General features: G+C 38.4%; 1 protein-coding gene across 3 annotated transcripts in view; it reads right to left on the bottom strand.

Annotated features, from left to right (window-relative positions):
• The window catches only part of MYO1D (myosin ID), a 365747-nt gene that overhangs the window by 225233 nt on the left and 127994 nt on the right, over window positions 1-12520 (bottom strand). For all 3 annotated transcript variants that reach the window (XR_001137662.1, XM_012648320.1, XM_012648321.1), the window contains exon 15: window positions 7279-7445. Coding sequence is in view for 2 of the 3 variants with exons in the window: in XM_012648320.1 (XP_012503774.1) it covers window positions 7279-7445 (167 nt within the window). In the remaining variant the exon portion in view is untranslated. The remainder of the gene's footprint in view (window positions 1-7278; window positions 7446-12520) is intronic.

Consider the following 12520-nt stretch of genomic DNA (forward strand, 5'->3'; position numbering starts at 1 on the left):
CAGTTACTAAAGCCAGAATCCCGGGAATATTTTTATTCCTTCCCTTCTCCATCATTACTTCTAATCCATCATCAAGTCCTATTGATGCTACCTCCAAAATATATTTGCAATTCTCCTTATCTCTACTGCTTCAATCCTAATTCAAGCCACCTTCTACTTTATTATAATAGACTCCTAAATTGTTCTCCATTTCCTTCCAATCCATTCTGCAAACAGCCAGAGCAGTTTTCAAAAACGCCTGAAATCATTTTTGTCTTTTGCTGCTCACCTCCTTCCTCACCATCCTTCGATCACGTTGGCTTCCTTAGGGTTCTGTGATGTGCTTGCTTCCTTCTTGCTTTAGAGGCTTTTGCATATACTGTTCCCACCGCCTGGAATGCATTTTACCTAGTCCTTTCCACATTGACTGCCACATTAGAAAAAAAAATTTTTTCCCTGGGTCCACGGTGTTTTATTAAAACAAAATGATCCTTTTCTAATTTGTTATTTTTATTGTTTTCTGCGTGTGAGATATGCAACACAATCCACATTTTTAGAATTAAATTGTCGATATTAATTGTAAGAGTAAGAACATCAACAAGATTTTCACGAATTAACTGCAGGATTTTGCTTCACAGGGCCCTGGGCTCAAAACTAGCCTGAATTAAATACAACTCACATGGCAGTCAATGTGTTAAAAGGCTGGCTCCTTCTTAACCTTTAGTCTTTTCTTGATCTTCGTATCTTGACGGAACCCCTCCCCCGATAGTCTGTTTAAGGCAACTGGCTTTGTTTTTTCCTCACACCATTCATCACAATATTGATTTGTGGCTTTATTTGCTTTTTTCAGTCTCCCTCATTAGTCTATGGGTACCACAAAGGCAGGGACTTTGTTTTGTTCCCCACCATATACCAGGTGCCTATCATGCTGCCTGCCATTCTATGAGGCAATGAATGTTTGCAGAATGAATGAAAGAATGGAAGAAAATCATTTATTAATAAAAGCTTCCCTTGCTAGAGAGGCTCAGAAATCAATGCCAGATGAAGAGAGTTTAAATATGAAGACAGAGGTGTTACCACACAATGTCACATGGGAAAAAAAAAAAAAAAGGAAACGAAATCAGAAACCTCCCAAATTCGTTCTAAAATTAGAGTAAGGGTCCACATTTGGCTCATAACAGGGGCGGTAATGGTGTGTGTTTAAAGTTTCGGGCACACTGCGGAAGCTGGAAGCAGCGCGGCAGCCACTGTGCTCGCTCACGTGGCAGGGCACGAGTGCGCTGCCTGCCTTCCTGCCGGCAAAGGGCATGACCCCAGTTCTCCAGCAAACCAGCATCCTGAACTTGCTAATTAAAAAACTGAACTCATCTGCTTTCTGACAACTAGTTTTACCTCCCCAAAGGACTTCAGCAGCTTTCGAGGTTATCAGCATGTTTAAAATCCTTTTCTCTTTTTTCGATGAAAGAAATGAAAATAAAGAAAAGTAACAAGTACAAATTTAGATTCAAACCTAAAATTCTTACAAAAAATCTGCAGAATCTAAATGCAAAAATTCACTGTAGAAAACATTTTCTCTCATTATCACTGCATGGTGCACATAAAATGGGGGTAATGTATACTCATGTGGTTGTGGTTTCAGGGACTCACTACATGTGGAATGCTTAAAACAGTGCTTCCTACACATAGCAAGCATTTCAAGATGTTAGCAACTATTATGTGCTGAAAACGTAAACACCTAAATTAATTTTTTTGCTTTCTAGTTAATCATCGTCCATATCCTTTCATGAACAGGACAAAAGCCTTTCCTTATCTCTACGTTTCACTTCCATTGTCATTTTAGTTACAGATTATTACTAAAGACTTCTTTTCTCTCCCGCCTTACAATCAGTACTTATTTAGATTTAACACAAAGTTTTACTGATTTATTTGTTCAATATTGCTTTTTTGCGTCCCATGTTTCCCTCCTGCATTCATTTTTCTTTTGAAGATTTTTCAGCGAGGGTCTATGAATAATAAACTTTCTGAGCCCAGGTGTGTCAGGAAATGTTCCTACTTTACTCACACTCTTGAATGATACTTTGACATAGAATACAATTCTACGCATAAAGGTCATTTCCCCTCACTGTGAAGATACTTCTTTTTCTACTTAATCAAATGTTGCTAAGGAGAAGCCCGATGTCAGTATGATTCTCATTCCCTCGTAGGCAGTTTGCCTTCTTTTCTTGGGAGCTATGTGTATTTTTCTTTAATAATCTAGAAGTGAACAAAATGTATTTTTTCAGTTTTTAATTCAGATGCTTGACAGTCAATGTATTCTTTCAATCTGAGGCTTTATGTCTTTTTTCAGTTCAGGCAAATTCCTGGCCATTGTCCACGTACTGCTTCTCACCTGTCCTCTCTGTTCTTTCCTCTGGTGCTCCAGCTAGATGGGTTTTGCCACTCCTGGATCAACCTTGCATGTGACTGGGCCTTTCTTTAAGACTTCCCATCTCTTTTTCTTTTGATGAGATCTGGAAGAAGTCTCTAGCTTGATCTCCCAGCCCATAAATTCACTTTTTTCAAAAGTTTAGTTTCTCAATAAGTTTTAAAATTGTGGTTAAATTTACATGTACTAAAATGTACACATATAAGTACACAAGGCAGTAAGTTTTGACAAATGTATATACCCATGAAATTGATCCCCAATCAAGATACATCATCTCAGAGGGTTCCCCCATTCTGCTTTCCAGTCACACCCTCCGACCCAGAGCTGACCACTGTTCTGATTTGAACTGCTCTCAAACTTCATATATAGGGCAGCATCAAGTACGTACTCTTTTGTGTTTATCTTCTTTCAAGAATATGTCTGAGATATCCGTCCATGTTGTTGTTGTGTCAGTAGTTCATTGTCTTCAGTGCTGATTAGGAACTGCTCATGAACATACTAAAGTTTGTTGACTGAGTCTCCTATCGATGGACAATTCACTCTGTAGTTGTGTTTAATCTGATTTTCATTTCCTAAATCTCCAGTTGTTTTTTTAAACAATTACCTGTGTTTGTTTCTAACTTCATATTCCTATTTTAGGGATAAAATTCCCTCCTTTATCTCTCTGAGAACATTAAATAGGCTTCTTCACATGTCCCTTACTCCTTGGCTCTGATTCCTTGGGGGTAAAGTTTTTCACTTCTTGACCTTATGGACCTTATGTGGTTTTTCTCACCGGTTCTGGTCTTTCCCAGATGTTTGATGGTCATCTCATCTGCCACAGAGTCCTTCCATGCACATCTTGGCCTTAGTTGGCCTCTTTGGTGGCTACTTTTGCTTCCCAGCCTTGGCCAGTATGTCTACAGTGTCCCATTTCAGCTGCTGAGGTGGTGACTTGTCCTGGCCATTATGGCAACCTCCAGGTGCTGCCGCAACGATAAACCCCAGCACAGCAGCTGGGAAGGCTTCCTGAAGCCCACAGGCAGTCTTTGCTTATAACTGCGACCTTAGCTTACTTCTGGGTCTTCATATCTGCCTCAAATCAAATTTAGAAGTGACTCATCTTCAAGGTTCATTGAGCATCCCCCCTTCTTGATTCCATAGTGTGGGCTATGCATTTACTTAGTTTCAAATTTACATGTTTTGTTTCATCTGGCGGTGCTCTGGAGTGGGATATTGAAGTTGTGCCATGAAGAACACCATATTTGAAATTTATTGGTTCTTTTTAATCTTTTCTATTCTATTTTTACATTTTAGAAAACATATTCTAATCCTTACAGAATGTCTTTCATGCCAAAAACAAACAAACAAACAAAAAACCCACCAAAACCTTTTGAGTTGAAAGTAAAATAAGTCTAGAAAGAGATTAAAAGTAGGTAAAGATACTCACTTGCAAAATTCCTTGTCCTCTCCAAATCAATGTCGCTTACTATTCACTTACTTCCACTACTCCCCATAGCTTCTACTTCATCTCATGATAATACATTTTCGGTTCAGCCCCATCCTACAGTTAGTTATCCATTCTCACCTTGCTCATTCTAATATTTAGCTTTTGCTGATTTTCAACAGGTTACAACACAAAAACAAATTCTATACCTGATTAACTGCTAGAATTCTACAAGCAATAATACATAAGGACTGGAAATCTTTGCAATAATGTAATTTGATACTGTTTGAAATCAAGACTCAGAATGAACACATCTCTACTTATGAAAACATTCCTATTATACAGCCTCCATAAAAAAGAAAAGCCAATTTTAAAGAACTATGTGATTTCAACAAGGAAAAATGGTCATTTTTGAGCATAATCTTGGGATGAGTGTAAAATTAAATTCCAATTCTCCAGGCTATTATGCTGTAAACTTTTATTCATTTCAAGAGTCTCCATTTAGTGCAACCTCTTACTTTTGTACACATGTAGCTGAACACTCGTGGAAATAAACCAACACTTCTAAGTGGTTTCACTTTACATTTATAACCTCAAATCTTAAGTGGGCACTCAGCTCTTCCTGGTGGCAATCCTATTATACAAACCTGTGCTTTCCCACTCTCCAAAATGAGTATTCTCATTTCCCTCATACCTCCTCTACCACCTGTCCCAAACCTCACTCTCTAACCATGACCTTGCCTCATACTTCAATGAGAAAACAGAAGCAATCAGACAGGAACATCTTCATCTTTGCCATCAGTAAAGCTTCAAGCCTTCTTGCATCAATATCCATATTCTCCACCTGTGTTCCCTTGCTATGGGTGAAGTGTCCCTGCTCTTGTCTAAAGTTGACAAACTTTCCACTTGTCTTTGTGCTTGCATGCCTTCTTGCCTTCTCAAGGATGTTTTGATTACAATTATCTCCTTCTCTCCTGCGTCACTAGTTTCTCCTTTTGTTCTGAATCATCCCCACCTACATACAAACATTTTCTAGTATTTCCTGACCTGACCTCCAATTCCATCTACTGCTTACATTTCTCTCTGGTCTCATGCACAGCAAAAATCTTGAGCTGTCTACAGGCATCTAACTCCTCACTTCACTTTCCTGTTCTGCTCAAATCAGGCTCTGCCCCACCTTTCTCCTCTGGCCTCTATGTTGCCAAATCCAATGGTTTAGTTTTCTGCTTTTACCTTATTTGACTACACAGCAACTACTGATATAGTGATCATACTTTTCTTCCTGAAATGCCATCTTTTCTTGGCTTCTGTGACATAATCCTCTTCTGGGTTTTCTTCTACCTCACTGATTGCTCCTTCTTTTCTCTTTGCTGGTTCTTTCATGTCAGACCACAAATCCAAATATTACCATGGACTTCCTCTTTTTCTCCACCCATAGACAGGCCCAAGAATGTCTATGCAATCTGTATACTAATGACTCCAAAATCTCTTATTCGTAGCCTGAACTTCTTTCCGGAACTCCAGGTATGTATGTCTAATAGCTTACTTAACATTTCTACCTAAATGTTTAGTAGGCACTTCAAAGTTAACATAGTCAAGAGAATAATCCTGATCTGATCCTTGCTCCTGTTCCATGCCCTCTTCCTCGAACTTCTTTAAACTAATTTTATCTCAGCAAATGGTACCATGCTTACCCAGATGCTTAAGCCAAAAACTATCCTTCATTCCTCCCTACTCCAGTTTCATCACATCTAATCCATGAACAGGTCTGGTCAACTTCACCCCCAAATACACCCCGAATCTGTGCAATGCTACTGCATCTATAATAATCCCTTGTTCAACGCACTACCATCAGGCTATGTTTCCTGGACTCCTGCAATAGAATCCCTAAACGTCTCCTTGCTTTCTAGTCACAGAGCAGCCACAGTGATCCCTTTATGATATCCACAAGATTATGTCACTCCATGGTTCAAATCCATCAATGTAGGGATTTTTTTTTTTATCACACCTAGCCTGAATCTAAATGGTTTAGTCTGATTACAAAGTTGGACATGATCTGGCCCCTGCCCATTTCTCTGCTCTCATCTTACCCCACTGCCCCATCACTCAGGTCCTCCCACCACACTGGACTCTGTTGGCACCTAACATGACACACTTAATACTGTAGTACAGCCTTTCCCCTGGCTGTTCCTCTGCTCCACCTTCCCTGATCTTTGTATGGCTGGCTCCTTCCTGTCATTGTTATCTCCTTAGAGACTCTTTTTTGTCCAACCAATCTAAAGTATTTTAATTTTCTGCATTTTTCTGGTTTATATTTTATGTATTTATTTATTCATACTTTTTGTGGAATCTGTAGTCTAGAATGTAGGAAATGTTCAATAAATGTTTTAAAATACATAAGCCTGAGCAACATAGCAAGACCTCATCTCTACAAAAAATAGAAAAATTGGCTGGGCGTGGTGGCATGCACCTATAATCCCAGCAACTTGGGAGGCTGAAGCAGGAGGACTGCTTGAACCCAGGAGTTTGAGGGTGCAGTGAGCTATGATGATGCCACTATAACTCTAGCAGGGGCAACAGAGTGAGACCCTGTCTCAATCAATCAATCAATAAAACAAACAGATGGAACTTAAAATATTTTTCTGATTCCCAGCTGTCAACTACAATTATTAAAAAATTAATAACAGCAGCCATATTTTACATTTATCAAGTGGTTATTATATGCAAGGACTACTCTAAGTGTTTTGTATATATTATCTAATTTAATTATGCAGCAACCCTTCCCTTCAAGATAGTTATTATTGTTATTTTCGTTTTATATATGAGGAAACTGAGGCACAGAAAGGTTATGTGATTTGTCCAAAGTTGCACAACTAAAAAATGGCAAAGCCATGATTCAAACCAGGTAGACTAATTTCAGGGCCTCCATGCTTAACTCCTTAATATTTCATTATTATGACAATTACGAATACCAGTAATGATAAGCAGCATTAATTAAATACCTATTATGTGTCACAAAGCTGGGCTTTTTACTTAGGTTAATTTAATCTTTACAATACCCTATGTAGTATTATTATACTCACTTTACAGATGTAAAAACAAGGTCAAAGAAGTCAAATTTCTGGCCCATGATCAAACAGCAAAAAAAGGGCACAGCCAGGAATCCAACCCAGCTGTGACTCTAAATCCATGTTCTTTCTACTATACTATGGTGCTCACATTTCCTCCAAAAAGACTGAACTTTTTTCCATGGTCCATAAACCACGAACTCAGGAACTCTCGCTGCTTCTGGGAAAATCTTTCATATTTGCAATTTCCTCAATTCTTTTTTTGCTCATTCAACAAATATTTACAGATTGCCTAATATGTGCTGATGTGTTGTCATGTATGGGGAAGACTCCATCATTCTCAGTGTGCTGTTAGGCTTCTCTGCTGAGTCTATTCTCACCTGTGAAGAAACTTCTCATAGGTCTGACGGAAAGCAAATCCTGCCCGACGCACTCTCACGTTTTCCAGTAGTCCAAGATATTCCACTTGATGCCGGCAGCGTTCCTCATCAAATATCTGTGGGGACTTCTTGTCATTGGGCTTGATGCAACGTACATAATATGGCTCCTAAAGAAATCAATCAGCAAATGGTAAGTTTCACTGGAGAAAATTCCTAGACTAGGGACACTAACATGTAATTAGTGTTAACTGTGTCAAGTTAAGCTCAGTGCCTCTAATTTCTCGGGCACATACTGTGAGTAAAGTAGTTATTCTTCCTTCCCCCTTGATTCAAAGTTAGACGTTTTCAGGCATTCAGCTAAATTTTTCTTTTATTATATGTTGGGCTTCATCAGGAATAGTAGAAAAGGGATAAAACTAGGAAGTAAAGTATCTCTTAACCTCCATGGACCTTAATTTTTACATCTAAAGAGAAATGATGGAGTTGGTCTTTGAAGTTTTTTTCTGTGTAACATTCTTTAATTGTTTATCAACATTAAGAAGTTTAATTTTGTAGACGTCTTTACTAAAGCGGTAACAAACTATTTTAGAACCACTGTGTATTATTCAAAGGAAGCATGCTCTTTGGAGAAAAGAGTGTAACTTAATAGGTAGTATTGGGGATGGAGGGGAATTTACCTTGGCCATTTTGTTTGATAAGGGCTGGAAAGTGGGATTGTTTGTTTAAGGCCAGATTTTAAATAGTGTTTTAAATGGTTCTCTTGAACCCCCCTCCCCCAAAAATAAAATTACTCCTTTCTATTGAAGGAGTGATTCAATAGAAAAGGTAGCAGTTGTAGCAAAGATCAAATGGGATGAAGAATGTAAAATATTAAGGATGGTTATGGTACACAGTAAGTGCTCCATTACTGTCAGACATACTATTATTGCATTAGTTTGTGCTTTTGGAAAAGAGATTAAAATTCATGGGTAAGTAGAAAAGTAACAAAACCACCTATGGGCACCAGTGATTCTATGAAGGAGACCAGCTAGGAATAGTACCAATTAAGTTTTGTATCATGCATTGGATCATAGCTCCTTTTAAATATAAAACCATGCTTGGCATAGATCCTAGTACGTTGACGATAATGAATAAATTATCACTGGATGAATCAGTGAGGTCAAATGTATCCTACCTATAAGCATAAAGAGTTTCCTTCTCTTCTCTGAATCCATTGTTTGTCGACACACAGATGCACTTTAATTAAGATATAGAATCCTCTGTAGTTAAATTAGACAGTTTTGAGCCCCACTGAGGGCTGGAGGTGGAATGCGGTAATAATTTAAGAAGTAAGAGAGATTTGAAGAATGTAAACCTACTTGCATTTTCAACAGAATAACAGTTTTCAACACCTAAAAAAGAAACTCCAATTGTATACTTATCATGCTGCCCTACATGATGAAAAGTAATATCATTTTTTTCTTTTTTCTAAGCCCTACATATCAGTTTTCTATTGCTGCTGTAGCAGATTATCACAGGTTTAGTGGCTTAAAACAACACAATTTTATTATCTCACATTTCTGGAAATTGGAAGTCTGAAATGCGTTTCACTGGCTAAAATCAAAGTGTCAGCAGGGTTGTTACTTTCTGTAGGACCCAGAAGAAAGCCCATTTTCTTATCTTTTTCACCTGCTAGGGGCTGCCCACATTTCTTGGCTTGCGGCCCCTTCCATCTTCAAAGCCAGCTATGGCCAGTTGAGTCTTTCTTATGATGACATCTCCTTGGTTTTGACTTTTCTGCCTCCTTTCTCCCCATTGAAGGACTCTTATGATAAAACTGGGCCCAACTGAATAACCCGGGATAATCCCTTATTTTAAGGCCTGCTGATGAGCAGCCTTAACTCCATCTGCAACCTTAATTCTACCTTGCCATGTAACATAACATGTTTACAGGTTCTGAGCATTAGGATGTGGGCATCCTGGGGTTGCTATGATGTAATAATAATCACATACGTACGTTGTATGTGTATACATACATATTAATATGTGTGTGTATATATACATGTAGTCATTTTCCCTGGTTTCTAGCATAGAGCTTCAAAAACCTTTGGAATTTCTTTAGTGATAGAAGTGTCTTTGTTATGCTAATGAGGTGACTCATTAGTGTCAGTGGGGTGAACTGTAGGACACCTAGTTGATGCCACAGAGTTGGTGCTACAATGCAGGGGCCAGGATTCTGTCTAGCACGCCTGCCCTTTTTCATCCAGTCATCTGTGGGAGAATGAAAAACATGACTATGATATTTTGCAGCATCTTCCAGTAAGTGGTGGAGCCTCTATCCTACTCCTTGAATCTGGGCTGGCTTTGCGATGTACTTTAACCAATAGAATGTGGCAGAAATGATACTGGGTTATTTCTGGAGACTCATCCTTGAGAGGCTCTGCCCTCTTGGAACACTTCTTCCAGCTTATGAGGAAGCCCAGGACTAAAGACTATGTGAAGGAAGATGCCCAGTAATCCAGCTATGTCATCTGAGTGTGCCCATCTTAGCTGATCAGCCCCGGCTGGCTACAGCTGCTTGGTGAGCCCAGCAGAACTGCCCAGTCAACCCACTGAAACAGGAGAAATAAACTGTTATAGTTTCAAGCACCACCATATTTTAGAGTGATTTTTTACGGATTGATAGATAACTGACATCTCTTCCCCTATTCTGGAACACCAGTCCTTGGATTAGACATTAAATTTTGATATATTTAAGCAGAGAATCAATATTATTAAAGCACAAGTAGAATCCTACTTTAAAAAATAGTGATAGCTGATCAAATGTTCACTAAATCTGTAATGGTTTTCAAATAGAGCATTTATATTAGGGGGCAATTGTAGCTCATTTTTAAAAAGGGTTTATTGTAAATTTAAAACAAACTTAATAGGATACGGAAGTCAGGAAAGAGGCACTGTTTGCTTGAGGATTTTCTACAGGTTTCCTGGAATAGAGTGTCTTTACTTTCTTGGTGAAAAAAAGTAAGTAAGAAAAGTGGCCCTGAGTGCGGTAAATATCAAAATGCTACTACATCTATCTGTGTGTTTTGGTACTGGTGTAACAGAATAGGCATTGTGCGGAATCAGGATAGTTGGGTATTAGTTGTTTTGCTATTAGCTAGCAATGATAAAGTCTCTCTGTGCTTAATTAGCCAATTTATGAAATGAGAATACTAGGGCTTTCAGTTTGAGTAATGACAGAATAGGCAATTTAAACTGATACCCACGCTGGGGATAACTAGAAGAGGTAAACAAAATCCACAAGACATTTGCCTAAAGACACTGGAGAGCTAACAAGACAGTGGAGAATCACTGGGCCAGAATCCAGCAGAGGAAGAGCACCACAGAGGATAGTCCACGTAGCCCCGGTTTGACACTGCCTTTCTCCTGAGGGAATTTGCCAGCTCCAGAGGAGGCAGATGGGGTCTCAGTAGTAGTTTTGGCAGCTTCATGAGGCTAGCGGGACAGATTAGGGATTGGGGCCCGAAAAAGAGGAGTCATGGGTAAACCCCTTTCACCCCCTAGGAATAAGAGTGAACCAGAAGTAGGCAATCCTTCACAGGGACCAGAGTTCAGCTTTGAGTCACCTCAGTCCTTGAAACTGCAATAGCTAATTTGGAATACTATTGCTCTTAGGTGTCTAAAAGAAGCAAAAATAAATTTCCTTGGAGAAAAATGACATTAACTTGGGTCTCCAATTATTTCTATAAATAATTTTGCAAATAAATATTTGGAACAAAATAAAAAACCACCAGACATATAAGGAGCCAAGATAACACAAATTAGGAACAGCAAAATAACACATAAACAGACCTGCAGGAGTCCAGATATTAGAGTTATCAGATAGAGGTATTAAAATAACTATGCTTACCATGTTCAAGATGACAAAAAACAACATTGAGAAGTTTGTATAGAAACAGAAAATATAAAAAAGAACCAAACCGAATGGAAAATCTAGAACTGAAAAATATAATAATGGAAACTAAGAACTCAGTGGATCAGTAGAAGAGATTTAAAATGGCTGAAGAAAAAAAGAGTGAACTAGAAGGTAGGTGAGAAGAATTTTTCTGGAATGAAGCATGAGGAGACAAAAAGATGGAAAACAAAGAAGGGAGGTTAAGGGGTCTGAAAGGCGCAGCGAGTTGGTCTAAGCGACTAGAGTTCTGAAGGAGAGGAGACAGAAGGGGCAGAAGAAATATTTGAAGACAGAACAGCCAAGAACTTGCTAAACCTGATGGAAAAAAAAATCAAACTACAAACTGAAGAAGTCCTACAAACTCCAAGCAGATTAAAAAAAAATCGACACCTAGGCATATCATAGTAAAACTTCTGAAAATCAAAGAAAAGCAGCCAGAGGAAAAAAGATTACTTTAAGGAACAACAAATAGGCTGACAGCAGATTTCTCAGAAGAATTTACGGAATTCAGAAGACAAAGGAACATTATCTTTGAAATGCTGAAAGATACTGCCAATCTAGAATTTCACACTGAGCAAAAATATTCTTCAAGAATAAAAAGAGGGCCAGGCGCCATGGCATGCCTGTAATCCTAGCACTCTGGGAGGCCGGGGCAGGAGGATAGCTTGAGGTCAGGAGTTCGAGACCAGTCTGAGCAAGAGCGAGACCCCATCTCTACTAAAAAATACAAAGAAATTATCTGGACAACTAAAAATATATAGAAAAAATTACCCAGGCATGGTGGCACATGCCTGTAGTCCCAGCTACTCGGGAGGCTGAGGCAGAAGGATTGCTTGAGCCCAGGAGTTCGAGGTTGCTGTGAGCTAGGCTAACACCATGGCACTCCAAAAAAAAAAAAAAAAAAGGATAAAAAGAGTATACAAATATTTTTTGGTAAACAAAAACAGAATTTTTCACCATCAGATCTCAAATATAACAGGGTGAAGTTCAGGCAGAAGAAAATGATTCCAGAGGAAAGGTCAGTAATACAGAAAGAGGAAAAAAAGAAATGATAAATGAGTGAATAAATGTAAATGGATACTGACTACATGTAATAAGAATAATGATTTACTGGATTTTACTGTGTGTATGTGTGTGTGATATACAATTAAAATATGTAAGTTAGGAGGGAAGTAAATGGAATTAAAATATTTTATTGGCTTTGTTTTGTCCAGGAAGGTGGTAAAAGTAGCAAATAATATTAGATTTTTATATTTAAGAATGATATTATAAGTTAAATAATCACTGAAACGATATTAATATATAAAT

Source organism: Propithecus coquereli, unplaced genomic scaffold (genome assembly GCF_000956105.1).
Source record: "Propithecus coquereli isolate 6110/MARCELLA unplaced genomic scaffold, Pcoq_1.0 Scaffold281, whole genome shotgun sequence".
NCBI lineage: Eukaryota > Metazoa > Chordata > Mammalia > Primates > Indriidae > Propithecus > Propithecus coquereli.